The 16642-nt window shown below is 41.1% G+C and overlaps 1 protein-coding gene and 1 long non-coding RNA gene across 2 annotated transcripts in view; one reads left to right on the top strand and one right to left on the bottom strand.

The window, feature by feature from the left end:
• The first annotated feature begins 106 nt into the window (after positions 1 to 106).
• The window catches only part of LOC116428567 (uncharacterized), a 33348-nt gene continuing 16812 nt past the window's right edge, over positions 107 to 16642 (top strand). The window contains exons 1-2 of the mRNA XM_031980356.2: positions 107 to 887; positions 2679 to 2726. Coding sequence (XP_031836216.2) covers positions 612 to 887; positions 2679 to 2726 — 324 coding nt within the window. The 5' untranslated portion in view covers positions 107 to 611. The remainder of the gene's footprint in view (positions 888 to 2678; positions 2727 to 16642) is intronic.
• On the bottom strand, positions 4305 to 5590 carry LOC116428587 (uncharacterized). Its single transcript, XR_004235281.2, has 3 exons — positions 5235 to 5590; positions 4797 to 4975; positions 4305 to 4692 (listed from the first exon to the last, which is right to left on the bottom strand). It is a non-coding gene; the product is annotated as an uncharacterized LOC116428587 (long non-coding RNA).

Below are 16642 nucleotides of genomic sequence, written 5' to 3'. Positions count from 1 at the left end.
GTTCATCAGATAGAATGAAATAATTCTCCGTCCGAACTAACGAATTAAGGTAGCGAGTAGAAAGGCGCATGTGCAACACGCTATTCTCTATAGTCGGTTTCCGTGTTTCACCGTGCGAAGGCTCGAGGCCTCGGGCATCGGCTTAACGTATCCGAGCGGTAGCCGTTGTCAGTTTGACACGCAGTGGCGTGCTGTGTGTTTCGGACTGTGTGTGATGTGTCGAGTCTTTCACTCCGGTATAACATTTCAAATAATCCCGATCAACGAATACTCTGCGAATCCTATAATAAAACACTACCACGCGCGATATATATACATCCTATTTGTACAAGATTATTCTACAACATTCAAAGTGTGATCAAACGCGACATTCTAGTTTGCCGGATAAAACACGTGAAAACTACGGGAACGGTACAGAGAAGTCGCGGGATCGTTTCACCGTCAACCGACGGCGCTGTACTGTCAACTTTTCGCGGGATGCACGAGATCGTGCGTTTTTCGTTTCTCGTTCTCTAGTTTCCGGGTTGCGCACCTGGAAAGGTAACTAACCTCGTTTCGGGCTGGAAAACCGGGCTCTTTTTCGCGGACGGGTACACCTTCATCGGGAAATCATGGGCGATGCTTCGAAAGTGGAATTCGCTCTTGGAAGCGACGTGTCGCTCGAGCATTTCTTCAAAAGCAGCTTCGCCCGGGCGTTCGTCAGTAGCAGCCGTGACTCGAAGTCGCTGGATTACGAGCTTCTCGACAACGCGATCGTCGAGAGCCCGGACACCAACGGGAATGTCGACAACAATTTCTTCTCGCTCATCAATTTCGGCAATGCTGCCACGAGGTCGGAAAATCGGGTTTCCGGGAAGGACACCGTGAACTTGTGGAAACAGATCGAGGTAAATAGAAAGCAACTTTTTAACCCTTAAGCTTGTGTCACTTTGAAATCGTACAACGATATAGTGGCATTTTGTTGATTTTATTTTCCATGGCAAAGTGACGCGTAAAATTTAGTGATTGATTAATTTAGTTTCGTACGTTGTGGCGTGAAGTTCGTCATTGTGATTTAAAAGTGATGAGAGGCACTCGGTTTAATGTAATTATGAAAACTATTGAATACATTGTTAATTTACATTTACAGCTTGATATCTGTTAATTTTATACTACACATGTTTTTATTGCGATGAAAAGTAATTTTACCTATAGAGGGTTAACCCTTTGCACTCGAGAGGACTCTTAGTCACCATTTGATTGAACGCAGAATTATGAAATAAAAGATTCAACATGAAATGTTGAATAAGGTATTAACACAGGAAACATAGAAATAAAACAATTCTGCCTCATAATTTATGCAAGATGTTTCTTTATGTATGTTGCAAATAATATTGTTAATATTTCGACAGAAAATCATGAATGTTTGCAATGAAGAATATTGTCGAGTGCAAGGGGTTAAGTATCTACCTCGTACGTCTTATTTGCGTTGTTGTGTATACACAATGGCTTAGATGATTCGTGCCGCTGGAAGCTAGGCGGCTTACGGTCCTACGGTCATTATTCTCGTACCTTTGGTGTACCTTACCCAGGTACCGTATTTATTTTGAATTGAAAATGGAAAATTTACATGAATATGATAGCGATCTTATAAGAGCAAGAATCTCGAAATAATCGCTATCATGGTACTCGTGTAAATCTGCCATTTTCAACGTAGTTCCATAAAATTTGAACTCGAATATGTACACCAAATTCACATGCAACGAACAGAAACTATTTAAACTTTTCTTGCAACGTTGAATACGTAATATTGGCAACCACTTTGAAACGAAAGCAGAATTTCTCTTTCCAAAAGGAACCATTTTTCCTAGGAAGATAAACGCTCACAGAAACATTGAGAAATCCCAAGTTAACCCTTCGCGGACGAAGATTCTGAACTATACAAAACCCTCAGATGAAGCTAAATTGTAACTTCAAATAATTACTTGAACAATAAGAAAATAGGAAACTACATGCCGATCTCTTGCTATTGCCGTAATTAAATCATTTGTTTACGACTCAGTCTTCCAAATCTGAAAATTCATCTCGCCTAAATGTCGTTCGTCCGCAAAGGGTTGAAATACATTCAAACACATTAACCCCTTACCGTAATGACGAGTGAGACTCGTGAAGATTTCGGGATTAGTTTAATAAACATGAATATTGTTCAATGCGAATGGATCAAAGCAAAAAGCTATTTTCTTATTATCAATATATTACCTTGAAAGAAAATTTGTACATAAAGTGCAGTGGGCAATTTCTTTGCGTTTTTTTCTAAACCGCTGAAACATTTTGGGCGAGCTTAGTAGCGAAGGTAAATAATAAGGCAAGGGGTTAAAATACATTAACACGTTGAATGCCATGGGGGTCACCGGTGACCCCCAAGCAAACCGAATTACTATAATTCACTCAATTAAACGATGATTATTCGCAAACATTTCTATATTATAAATAAAACTCCCCATTGCGGTGACATTCAGTTTGATGAACGTGCAATGATAATAAGCCAATTCAGTCAAATGATTTAATATTATATTTTTTCCATTTTGTGTATTTTGCTCTATGAAATCGTGCGGCGTTCAACGTGTTAAAATACATTTGAGTAAGCCGTGCGTCAGTTACGTTGGCGATTATTAACGGTACCTCGTTTGTTTTCGCAGGCGGTTCAATCGTCCACGGGGATCGACGAGTTGGAGACGCTGCGCAAGGTGAGTTCGCCATTTAATACTACCGCGGTATCATCGGGCGATCTCCGATCTGCAAACTTGAACTACGGGTGTCCGATTTCGCACGGGGATTCCTCGGATATCTCCCGATACGTTCGCCGAAACACGGCTGAACGTTTAAGCGAGATTTAAATAAGCTGGGAGGTCGTCGACGCTCGCGCACGCGCTATAAATCAGCTGGGATTAAGGGTGGTACTCGGCCATGCAGCGCGAACCTTTTTCCAACCGGTCGCGACCGGCCGGGACCACCCTTTTGTATCGCGGAACAGGGTTCCGCCGGTCGGTCCCATTGTAACGACACGAAAATCGGCAGCATTGTTTCTCGCCGGCCGGCTGAAATCGACACTCAGTAAACGCTGGAGGGACGGTCCGGGTATTTAACCGCAGTTAAACACACTGAAAATAACCTGTCCCCTTCACCGGGGCCGAATATTTCGCCGCGCGGCCAGTCAGGTCAGCCGCAGTTATTTTGACACTTGTCTGTCCGGCCGCGTTTGTCCGAATTTTCCAAGAAACACCGGATCGCCGGTTATTATAGTCTTTGTATTCGATTACGTAACCTAGGACGTTCTCCTCGGACCAAGCACGATCGCGATCCCTCTCTTGGACCGAACTTTCAATTGGTTCGTTGAACGTTTTGATTTTTTGGTTGCTATCGAAGTTTCCTAGTTCTGAGTTTACGAAAATTTTACTTGAATTCGAGTGATTGCGACTTTGAATTCAGGAGAGGTTTATGGAATGTTATAGATGAAGTTGTGCTAATATGCGAAAGACTTGTTACTGTTTCGCGAGGCAATTTTTTTATATTAGACTCAAGGGGGTACTGTTTTAGATTGTTTAGTGTTCTCTTCGCATGGGAAATTATCGAAATATTTAGTACCAGGGTTACTTGGAGAATAGGGAGACGATTGTGCTAGTAACGAACCTCTATTCCTTCTACTTGCGTATATGAGTTGATTTCGTAGAGAATGGTGGGTTATTAGTAGGTCTTCGCATTTTTGTTTCGTCTGCTTGGGTTTTGCAAGAACGCCGCCTACAGAAGTTCATAGGGGATCGATCCTGGGACGGATATTGTTCTTCCTTTCACTTAGTACAATGTCAGGCCGACTTATCTGATCGCAACAAGCGCTGTTATTGTTTTCTAGTTGCACAAAGAATATGACAATTGTGCCTGATTTGTGACCTTGTAGGGCATTCTCTCGAGACCGTTTATTACAGTCGTTTACCGTAAATTATAATATACCTGCTATTACTTAGTATTGGAGTATTGTTTGACGACCATAGATAATCCCCGTTTCTTCAACGAAATGTTTACCTTTGCAGGAATCTAGGATCCATACTGCCACTAGATTCGTTACCTGACGAGAAATAAATATTTGTAAACCCCGCGGACATCAACTTCTTAATAATCAACGATTCCTTAAGAGAATTTTTTATATGTTAAATTTACGCATGTTTTACTCCGCGATTGATCTTTCAATGACTCTTTATTGTTTTTAATTTTCTACTATACATCGTCAATGTTGCAAAATTCGCGTGACAAATGTTACACCTCGAATCTTCTGTCAATTATAGCCAGTACGAATTTTTAGACGTTAATAAGATGCAAAATTTCATGGATAGCGAAGCAACGCATTTATTTATAACACGCAATGTTTTCAAAACGTTGCGATATGGAAACTTCTCGGTCTTCCCGTTCCGTTTCGTTGTTAAAACAATCTTATATTGGTCAGGTTGATGGTCCAATCCCTTGCCGTATTTATAGAATGTGTATAAAATATTGGGTCGTCGGTATCCATGGAACCGTAACATATTTCTCATGTTTCTTCCCCTTCTTTTCTCCCTGTCTCTCTCTCTTTCTCGCGGTTCCTTTTCATTTCGATGCCGCGCGAGGAATTAAAAATAAAGTCGTCGATGACGGTCGTAAACCTTGTACCTGTATTTATACCTGCAGTTATTAGCACTCGTCATTCCTGGCAAAGTGCGATTTGAGGAAAGGACGGTATATGGAAATGTTCGTAACGGAATCGGTGGATTGTTAGGTTTACATACCTACACTGTGGACTATACTTGTCCCGAAAGAAAATTATTAACACTTATTCTGATTCGCCTGCCCACTTAATGATCCTTTATCATAGTAACGTTTCTCTTTTCCTATTCACGATAAATGTGAATGGCGCACGCGAAACTCGCTGTCCACTGTAATCCATGTGAAACGGTTATTTGCTTTGCTAAAATTATTAAAAAGAAAAATGTAGTATTTGTAAATATTTAAAATAGAAATTTAATGTTAGATCTGATGTCTATACGTCGTCCACAAAATGAAATGTCGGTGATCAATTTTGTATTCTACATCTGTTTTTATGCAAATATCAATTTTTATAGTTTAGTTGGCAGAAAGTAGAGTTTAACAGAAATTTGGTTCATTTGTTATAGATTTCATTCTCATAGTTACCATTAGAAACACTTTAAACTTTACATGTCACTTACGCAACATTCCTCGTTGCACGTTTACGAGCGTTGTAACTGTATAAAATCTGCAATCCGATAACGAAATCGTACAACAGGAATTTCAAGAACATTTCCACAGTTCACATTGTCGAGATGACTCAACGTAGCGTTCGTTAGAAAGCAATAACAAACGAAACACGCTCGAGCATTTATAAAATTCAATTTAACTCCATTTAACGTCAAGCATCGCCGCGTATATTCGTGTCTAATTAATAAATACTTCACAATTATCGCGAATCAAGCTTCTGGTTGGCAGTGTTACTCGATTAGGCTAGCAGTGTCTGGAAGATACTGAAAGAGAAAAACGATAATTCAGAACGCGGAGGCTTAAAGTACAGCTGCGCGCGATGACCAAGCACCGGTGATTTCAACGCGTGGCTCGTAGCGGTCGGTCGCCCGCGTGCGCGCGTGCATCTCGCTCCGCGTTTCCGGAAAAATTCGAATCGCCGCAGCTGTTGATAAATACAAAACACACTGCAGACGTTTCGCGTTTTAACCTTTGGCTTTTTAACATTTTCTGAGATATGGACAACATTCTTTACAAATTCACTATAGAGAAACATGTCTAAGTTAAGAAACGAAGCAACTTAATTCGAATATTTCACATACGGGTGCATTATAATCATCTACTAACTAGCTATTATCAAGTTTTAATAGATACAAGACGAATTAACAATTAAACAAGAAGTAATCGCAAACAATACACGTAAAGCAATATTTTTCATCTCGATGGAATACCGTGTCATTTAATCATGGATCTTTGAATCCCATAGGCCAGCTAAAGTTCTAAAACTGTCTACTCACAAAGCGTTCGCTCTTTGTTTCTCGAGTTTCACGAAACGATAATTTCCGAATCTGTTCAATAAAATTAACCACTTAAATAATAGAAGAACTTATTTCTCGTGAAGAAATCCTTTCCCTCGACTTGCAATTCATCAAGAATTGCACATCGTCGAGAAACTCAATTTCCAAATATCCAACGGAATCGTGTCACTCGAACCCGGCAGGCTCGGCAACGAAATCACGTTAGGTGTTAGCAGTCGCTCGAATCGGGTGGGTTTTATTGGGCGGAAGTTCGCTCGAGCCCCTTCCGTAATTATCAGTCGAGATACCACTCGCTGCCAGCTTTGTGCGTTTTGTCTGCTGCACCCATACATTCCCGTGGCCGTGCGCACACGGACGGACTGACGAATGAACATTGCGTGTCAGCCATCAGCGGTTGACCCCGGTGTGCACGTGTAGTATGTATGTTCGTTGTTTCCTTTCCCGTGACGCGTCGCAGAGCCATCCTGCTCTTTTTCGATCCGTCATGGCCGACAGGATGTCGGCGCATGTGTGTGCACCGACCAAAATTACTCGGCCGCTTCCTTCTCCCGTGAAATCCCCCTTTTGAAAGCGTCTCGCGCACAATGCCGGGCCCCGGGAGTCACGTCGCGAAGAAACTTTCGGAAAGGCTGCCCCGTCCGACGTTTCGTCGATCTCGTGATCTCCCTCCCGTGAATTTCCACCGTAGACTCTTCCATAATACGGTTAACAAACTACCGAGCAATTAAAGTGACTTACTTTGAAGTTTTATTAAAATTAGCCCTTTGCGAACGAACGTCGACATTTCGTCGAGATGAATGAGAACTGATTCGATTACTCAAACAGCAGGAAATCAGTAGATAGTTCCCTTATTCTCTATGATTTAAGCATTCAGTGTTTAATTTAGCAGAATCTGTAGATCCCCGGAACCACAGCGTTACAGTATTCCATCCGCCATATTGTCGCGCCGAACGTCGTGCACGCATCGGACACCGAGTGACTCACGAGTTTGTTGACGCGAGGGTGTACCGTTTGTATTTTTCCGAATGTACGCGGAGCTTCGAATTTTACGTTGAGATTGGGAGGAACGTGGTGCGGAAGAATGTAGAATGGAAAGATAATGAAAATAATTATGCGTGACGAAGTATGTGAGCGAATGCGTGAGTCATTGTATGATGTTGCCATTTCGCTTCGAGAGGAACGATCTTTTTGTCTTTTGCTCGCGTCTGTTTCCTTTAAAGAAAAGAAATTTGATTTTCGTTATTATCAACAGTAATAATGATATTCTTTTAACCTACTATTTCTTTCGCAACTCCACTGGGAAGAGAATAAAAGAAAATTCGGTTAAAAGCTTAAAACGTCTGGATCGTATCGAATGAACGGATCCTTTAATTTTTCCGAACAGGGAATACTCGAGTGTTGACATAAGTGTCCGTGAAATAGCACCGGCACGCGATTTGAATTTTAAATTTCAGCCTTATCTCGAACCTGTTACGCGTCGGCTGTGTCTCGTGTGAAACGGTCGACCGGCAATTCTGTTTTCGGCAGCCTCGCGAACGTGGTTTTCGCATGAAATCGTGTAATTAACAAGTTGACTGTCACTAGAATTTTGAGCGTTTTGTAGAACATTACTTGCTCGTTCCTAACAACTGGTATTAGAATTAATTATTAACGACTCGGTGTCGTAGTCCTTAAGTTACACTATTATTTAATCGCGCTGCTTTCTTTTCAGCAGCATTGTCTATAATTTCAAAGTGTTTGCAAATAATAATCGACTGAATTATAGTAAGTCGATTTGATTGGCATTCAATGCGTTAACTACGCGCCGCGCGAGAACGCATTCCTATCTGACGAATTGTCAAGTATACGCGGTTCACACTTTCTGCCTCTGAACAGGAATCGGTCGGTGTTCGGAACACGGAGAAAATACGGCTGAAAACGAGAGTAAACAGGCGCGTTACGAAATTCCGAAAGTCGAATGAGAAAATTTTGTTTCCGCGTTCCTTTGTCAGTGGACGAGCCCCGAGTGTGTCGTTATAACTTAAAACTAATCCCACCGAGCAGTTAAACTGAATTCTTCAAATGTCTCTATATAAACTTGAAGATTGCATCTATTGAGACCTCAATTGATTTACAATTCAGTTCTCGTACTGCCGAATCAATTTCTTTAATAATTTCTCAGAGAAACATATGTTATTTTATTAATAACTGCGAAAAGAAGACATCAGATGCGTAATTTCGACTTGTCTGGTGGTTCTGGTGTTAAGAAACAATTATTAATAACAAGTTACAATCAGTCAGTCGTCATTTCAATGGGAACTCTGTCTTCGCGAATAATCCTTCCACGTTTTTAATCACCCTCGCAATTAAACATTATCGAGTACAATTCGCAACGGGTCAAGGGAACGATGTCGTTCTCATCGTTCATTCGAATTTCTCTCATGAACGTCCCATCATCGTTCCAAATAACACCGTACGTTAGCTGCCTTTGTCACTTATCTGAAAATATGAACTTGTAATTACATAATCCAGCGATTAATGGAGTATCAGCACGCGGTAGTGAACTTGAGGAATGAACCGGGGCAACAGTTACATTTATCGAGTGTTCCGTTGACTGTAACCGCCCATGGGGGTACAATTGAAAAGAAATGAACATAATTTATATAGCGTTATAGCTGCGGCATCATGAGGCTTAGTAATTTCCAGAATCTTCGGGTAGACGACTTAAAAAGCATTAATGGGGATGCAGTTGTGCGTAAATAACGAGTGGACTCGTCTTCCTGGTTAACAGGTGACTAGCATTAAACTAACAAGTACCTGAAATCGTTATTAACATCGACAGAAAAACGACCGCTTGACTGAAACCAGTTCCCGAGGATCGGACCGAGTCCGATTGCAGCTCGGGAGCGAAGAGTTATGGCTAAAAGATTCCAATTTCATCGCGAGTCTATATTTACTGTGGAAAGCGGAGGAAAAAATAGGTAAATAAATACGTTAACGGCGGAATATTATTATATACCATTTCGTTAAAGTAGGTGCGATCATTCTCGTCCGCAGAAGCGGCGAAAGAAAATTCATGTTTATGGGATTCAATTTGAAATCTTCAGCTCCCGGTCGGAATTGCGAGGGGTTGAAAGTTTCATTCCATTCCTCGGCCGCGCTATAACCAGCGCAAACATCCGGCACTCGCTCGCTGCCAAGAACGATCTGATAATTGAATGGGGTGTCTAGAATTGGTCACTAGTGAATTGTTTTCGTGTTTCTCCGTAATATTTACGAAACGTATCACGTCCTCTTTTTAGATACTCATTTAATTCCGTCCGTGGCCACCGACGCGTCGAAACGATCGACCCTGTCCGCAGGGTTGTATCTCGCGCGAACGATTTCTCGGTTGGACGGGATTGGCCTCGAAAGCTTAGCGCCGCGTTATTTTCGACCGTACCTCACCTATATGCGTCTATAGTGTGAAACCGGCTCTGTTAACACATTCCTGAGGATCTGTTTTTCAAGAAGTGTCATGTCCACGCTGTGTCTACCGAATTCCTAGATAGTATACCGGAGCATGGCAAATGAGAAGGAAAGAAAATCCTTGTTCAGCTATTGTTTCTAGCATCTACTTCCAACAACATCAGCTGCACATACCATCGAGAAAATCAGTTCTCACCGAAACTGACGAGGAATACATAAATTCTGCTATATCAAATCAAGCACTCTTCCCAGTGCAAAGACTTAACTACACAACGAAACCAAAGCTAACAAAACTCTACAACTACCAAGCATCGGATACTCGAGAAGAAAATCCTATCTCGCATTCGACATGCGTGTCTTATTCGCAGACCTCAGCATTGTAAAACCATTCCAAACGCCCGCGACAGAACTGTGTCAGCCGAATTTGCGTGACAAGCTAGTCAAAGGCTTTGAGGAGGAGACGCGCGGATCCGGCGCGGATTACGGGAATTTTCTCAACGAGGATTCGCCGGCGAGCGAAAGCGTGGCCAAACGCGCCGCGACGATGAGAAAGGAACAACAGCAGCAGGCGTAGGGGGCCTGCGGAGCGGGGGACGCGATTCGCCTATAATCGCGCGTGCACGCACGTAATCACGCGTTTTGCAACGCAGCCGAGCCACCGGGTGCATCGTTCTGTCCCGGGCACCGTATAATTTGTCGCGAACCCGTCCCCTAGGATCATCATTATTCCAGAGCCGTGGACAACTAGGTAACCTTTTTCGCTACCGCCTCTATCCGCGCCGGTCGTTAATGAACAGACCGTCAATCAAACGCTTCCGGCGTGCAGGGTTAGTACCCCGTGGCGATGCTTTTTTTCTCCTCGATGTCGGTGAACGAGATTTAGCGTGCTCGTCACATTAGCTACCTCCGGGATTAGCATCCTCGAAGACTACTCCGACGCCAGCTTTTGCAACGGTATCGGTTAGGGTATACCCTACAGCTTTCCCGGGCTTAGGGACGCTCGATGTCTTTGATAGAGTATTAATAGACAGTTAATCTTAATCGACAGTCTTCCGGCGGTCCTGGGGAAGCCCTAACGCCTTCCTCGTCTCGAATTTTTATGAAGGTAATGTTGTTTTTGCGGATGAACACGAGAGAGTGAGATTGAAGGATCGGCTACCTTGAGGATTACCGGTGTCCATGAAGGAGTGACTAGGGTTTGTGTGCGCTGCGAGGGGATTATACGTTAATCTCGTCTTACAGGCACCTTACGACGACTAGCCAACCAACAGCGAATTTTAGGAGGCTTACTGATTTCCATTGATTTCCAAACTTTCTAAACCCTTGTAAAAATCTAGGTTTATTGATATTGAGTATTGCGTAGGTACTCATTCCCTGGATCATGATTTTACCTTTCAATTCTCCCGAGAAATTAATAACCTTCCCAAAGAATGAAACATTCGTAAACATTGTAAACTCCGTAGATCTCACAAACTCAACATCCTGCAAACGAAACTTAAAACTCTATACAAAAGTGTAGAGTCCTCTTTACTCGAAAACAATTCTTTCGTTGAAGGAACATTGTTAAACACGTTCACCCTTCCCACATGGAAAAACACGCTTTTGCCTATAGGAGAAGGATGTCAGCTACAAAGAGGCTCTTTATCTCGCACCGGTGTCCAGATATAGGTGAGCAAGCAGCCGGTCGCTCGGAAAGTATAAACAGCTAACGAGATTAGATATTAAACACGTGTCCGGATTAAAGAACGAGGTGGATTCAGAGGTCGTTTTCCCACGCTTCCCCTCGGATCTTCCCGCGGATCCCTCCCGCTCGATTCTCCATGGGGGAGGCGGCGGAAAAATGAAAAGGGGAAAAAACCGTCTGGAATTTCGCACTCGCCCGCCCGCGATTCTAATTCCTCTCCTTCGGTGCGCGCCTTTCGCCATCGCGGATAGCATTATATGATACGCTGGCATGAAACACTGCCCACTTTGCCTTTCACAATTTCTACAGGGTGGCCGGCACTAAAACAAACGGACCTGATCCCGCGCCCGGACACGAGCCTTTTTTTTTCCAACTGCTCGGTGACCCTTTGGCTCATAATGTCAGACTCGTGACCAAGATTTCGATTAGAAATTAGTAAACGTGAACGTTATTGTGCTCTTTTCACGTAAACTCTTGCATTATTTTCCTGCGCGGAAGTTGATCTGTGGAGTAATCGTAGGAGAGTTTAAATTTAAATCGTAGTGTAAGGGGGTAGATAATTAGTACGTTGTGCATTTAAATGTTTAAATATTCAAAAGTATTTAACGCGTATTTATAACGCGTATCTTCAGTGTATTGATATAATGAATTAGATTTCTATAATTATTTCGGGGAGATGAAATTTTCATGTTTGGTACACTAAGTCGTAAATGATTTAATTACGAAAACAGCAAGAGATCAGTTTCCTCTTGTAGCATTTAAACAATCGATACATAATTTAGCTTCATCTGCTGGAGGTTTTGTGTATTTCGAAGGATTTTCATTTGCAAAGGGTTATATTCGATATTGAGTATACTCGATCAAATAACAGGTGACTTACCTTTCCGACCCTTTTTTGGGACACACTCGTTGAAGAGGTCGCGACGGCTAACTGTTTAAGTGAGAATCAACAATCGCGGTGTGTAGTATGTACTTACTTACAGCATAGATCCCAGTTTCCGATCCTTCTTCAGACGTTCGCGATCCAAATTTAATCCGAATTGTGCAATCCATCCTAGGAGGAAAGTGCCTCTCGCCTACGGCCGCGAATCCTTGGGAACGATTCGAAACGGTTGTGATTATGTTTTATGGCTGATCTGCGAGGAATATCGGTCGCTTTCGACGTGCCACGCTTTGTCAGGGTTCGCGTGTTGGTCCTTTTGTGGCCTGAACTGTTTCGCAACTGTTCTTTTTTCGCGATTACTGCAGTTCGAACGGGAATAACGATCCTTTGTGTCGTTTCAGTCGTGTCGTAACTCTAGCGAAATATTGGTTCATTATGTAAGATTAATTGGTTCCTTGCATCCTCGGCTTAATCGAGGATGTCTGCTTTTCGATCCGTAGAGTTAATCAGTCCGTTAATCGAATCGGTGACAATTATTGGAGATAATATACTCGTTTCACAGATTACCTCAGTAATTTCGTACAATTTTAGAGTTTTCAATGCTCCGGTAACCGGTTTCCTCGCGATTCAATCATTTACATAATTATATCACTCTACACAGGCGTTTCGAGTTTCTTTTCAGTATTGTCCATGTTACAGATAAATATTTTTCCACAATTATCGGTGGCCAACAGCGTGCAGTGATATTTCGACGCGTTAATTACCGTGTCGGTCACTGGTGCTCGACGCTGTAATTAATTAAAGCGGCTGGTATCAATGAGCCGTGATATTTACGCACTTGTCGATACTTGAATTCATCGATTGGGCTTGTTGTACTTGATTCGTGAAAGCATTTTAATGGAAATGGAACTTTGGAGTGCCATCGAGATGTATGGAATCGAATGGCGCTTTCTTGAGCAAATACGAACTTCAACTATGCGTATAAAATTTCAAGGATCCACTCGTGTGCCGTTTCACTGAGAAAGCCAGGGTTCGTTGGTCATTGAGCAAGCGATCGGATTCTTTTGAGTGGCAGTTATTTAGGACAGATGAAACAAGAGACAGTGGCAATATGTAACGATCATACTTGCGATTCTTAAGGTGAGACGACACCTGGATACGCCCTAAATATAGGGAAACTTTATAAATTCTCTTGTTAATAACTATTAATGAAAACTTCTGCTTTCTCCTGGATTTATAACTGTATATTTATATTTTTTCTAAACCAAAATGTTACAAAATACCGCAGCTATTGACTAGCTTTAGAACTTTCGTAAAACATCCATCATTAGTTGACTCGATTGCAAACAACTGAAACATCTGGAGACAAAAATTTTGGGGGTATTATAAATAGAGATATATTATCTAAAATGTAGCCTACGGATTTTTCGATATCTATATTATTTAATCTGCTATAAACATTTGAAGCTAATTTTCTGGGGTAAAGACAGGTTTGTACACTTCAAATGCTTGCCATTTCCATAATAATTAAAATTTCGAAAAATCGGTTCGCTATATTTTAGATGATACATCTATGTTTACGTTTATTTAGGACTTCTCTTGATGATGCCCCCCTTAAGCTCTAAATCTCGAAAGTGGACGCTGGAAAGTAACCGTCTTTAAGTTATTGTTACGATCCGCATTGTAAGGTACGCGGAAACCATTGAAATATTATTCATTGTTGACATACAATTGGTTTCTCCTCCGGCTTTCCCATATTATTAGACGAGCATCGTAACGAGCATCCGCGAATTTATCCCTGAACACAAAACGCCATTACGATGGACCGTAAACGGTCCATCATTGAAGCCTCACATTATTCCGCGGAGAGAACGCTCGTCTGTGAAAATTATTCGCAGTAGAATTGCCGTAAAATTGCAACAAAAGTTATAAAACTAGACTTTCAATGCTATACAAACGAGAATATGTTGAACTTCTCAAAACCTTGATTCATAGAGCATCTTAGTTACGAATCGAAGCCTTAAACACAAGAAAAAATTCCATTATCAATCTCTCATTATTAGAACACTTAAATTATTCATTTACAGCAGTTACTCAAATGATTCATTTCAAATTTCAACATCAAACCTCGAAGTCTATTATGGCATTTATTTATAATATTAACGTCTTTCGTAGCAAATTATTTGGAACAAAATAATTTTGATATTTCGAATGAAATCGTAAAATAGATCTCATAATAATATCGGAATAATTCTGACATCACTGTACATAATAGAATAATAATATCGTTAGAATTGCATGCAACATCTTGATTGATACGTTTTCGTTACGAAGCAAAGCGAAACAGAGCTGCCACATTGTAAACAATTTACCAAAAGAACAATGGAATCCAATAAAATTAATAACCGGCGCATTCCAATGTCGAAAGTGCGCCGGGGAAGTATTCGACGTTATTGAATAGGGCCCGTTCATTCTTGCGCCCGAACCGACGCAATATTCCTGCTCGTCGATGGCGTACTTTACAATCTGATATTCAATATTAAGATCATTGGACCGTGGAAGTTCTTGGCGTGTGATATTACATACAGTCGTACCGATCTATCTGCGTGACTTCAAATAGCAGTTAAGCTTCTCCCAGTGATCTCATCCTCGTGAGATCAGGAAACGGGAATGATGCCCGAAGCTTAACAGTTATTCGGTCCGCAGAAAAATAGCGTGGATACGCTGTCGGCTCCGTAATAAATCTAGATCATGACGGATAGATCGAACGGTTTTATCGTTCGCAGTCGAAATTCGTATTGAAATTCGTCTTCGATTGAAAGTTCTTACTTAAATTCAAATTTAAATCGAAATCCCGGCTCGAATTCAAACGACATTCAAATGAAATTCAGGCTGAATTATAAATTCTTATTTAAATTCAGATTTAAGTACAATCCGAGCTTAATTCACTCCTATTCAAACCAGATACAATTCAACTCGAATTTCACTTCTACGTCCGCTCTGAAATTCAACTCAACCGCAATTCAATTGAATTTAAACTTTAAATTTGCGATCAACATCAATCATGGGAAATTATTTGTTGTCATCACGATTAAACATTGTCTTCAATGATAGTATTTTATTTCAAATAAAATGTTAGTCGTTTTGTGAATAAATGTGATGTACTTGTTGCGAAGTGATTTAGGAGAATCGCTGATTGTAAAGGGTTAGATGTCATGAAGGTCAACTTTAAGGTTAATCTGATAAAACGAGGTTATGTAAAGTTGGTGGAACGTTAACGTTGAATGTTTACCGAGGAATAAAGGCAATAATAGAGTTTCAGTGTTGGAACGAGTGAAACGATTAAATTCTTTTTCTCTCGGAGACGGATCGCGGCTCGATCTCGCCGCTAACGAATTTACAAACTCACAAAGAAGATAGAAAAGAGGCAGCGGAATCTAATTCCGTCCCTAGTTCGGCCTTGAGCGGCTTCAACATCCCTAACATTCCGCTTCTTCTTCGAAAGTCGCGCGATTCCTTGCTTCTCCGTCGCGTCTGTTTCTCCCACGGAGCCATGTTGTTTCAATTGCGGCCTCGTGTCTTTCCTGTACGCCTTTCTGTATCGTTCTGTATCTTCTGTGTCTCTCCATTTCCACGTGTAACTGCTCTATTTCGATTTTAATTTTAATTTCACTTCCTAATCCAATTTTTACTTTAATTTGAATTCTAATTCCAGTTTCAATTTCTATTTTTATTTTAATCTCAGTCTCAGCTTTAGTTTCAATTTCTATTTTTATTTTAATTTCAGTTTCAGCTTTAGTTTCAATTTCTATTTTTATATTAATTTCAGCTTCAGCTTTACTTTCAATTTCTATTTTAATTTCAATTTCAATTTTGAATTTACATTATATACTTCATACATTTTTATGTACATATTTCCTCCACTCGACCCGAATTCAGGGTCGCTATAAATGATCTATACGATCTATCACGATCGATCACGATCTATAAATCGTTGACAGGTCAAAGTATGTAACAACGTAATTACGTTCTCAAAGTTTCAAACGTGTAACTGAATCTTCCACCCTGAATCCTGCGAGAGAAGAAAAATTTATTTTCCCCGTCGACGGTTGCGCCATAAAGGATCAACTGAATTTAATAACGTGTTACAGGAGCATCGATTATCGCGCGTAACCATAGAATTAATTCAATTAATCGCCGACCGGAGATAATCAATTTCCCTCTAACGCTTGACTCTTCTAGATCACAAAGTACAAGTTCTCTCGCGTAAACAACTTTCGCAGTCTATTAATCGCGCTTCAACGTCGACGTGTCTGTTACAAAAAGGTTTCAAAAGGGCGATCGTTACGCGTGTAATTAATCGTTGAACAATTTACAATTACGGTTAATTGCTCGCGCGTGTAAGTTTATCGAAGCGATGTTCGTCGCCGGTTGGATGAAACGGAAGTTATTTGCACAAAATTTGAATTTCGAAATAAAAATCATTTTGCATAGCAGGCACTAATTGGCAACGAATTGGTAACTTTCAATTTTCGTTGTCCCAATATC

This window comes from Nomia melanderi, chromosome 14 (assembly GCF_051020985.1).
Source record: "Nomia melanderi isolate GNS246 chromosome 14, iyNomMela1, whole genome shotgun sequence".
NCBI lineage: Eukaryota > Metazoa > Arthropoda > Insecta > Hymenoptera > Halictidae > Nomia > Nomia melanderi.
This window is presented reverse-complemented; position numbering and strand designations above follow the sequence as displayed.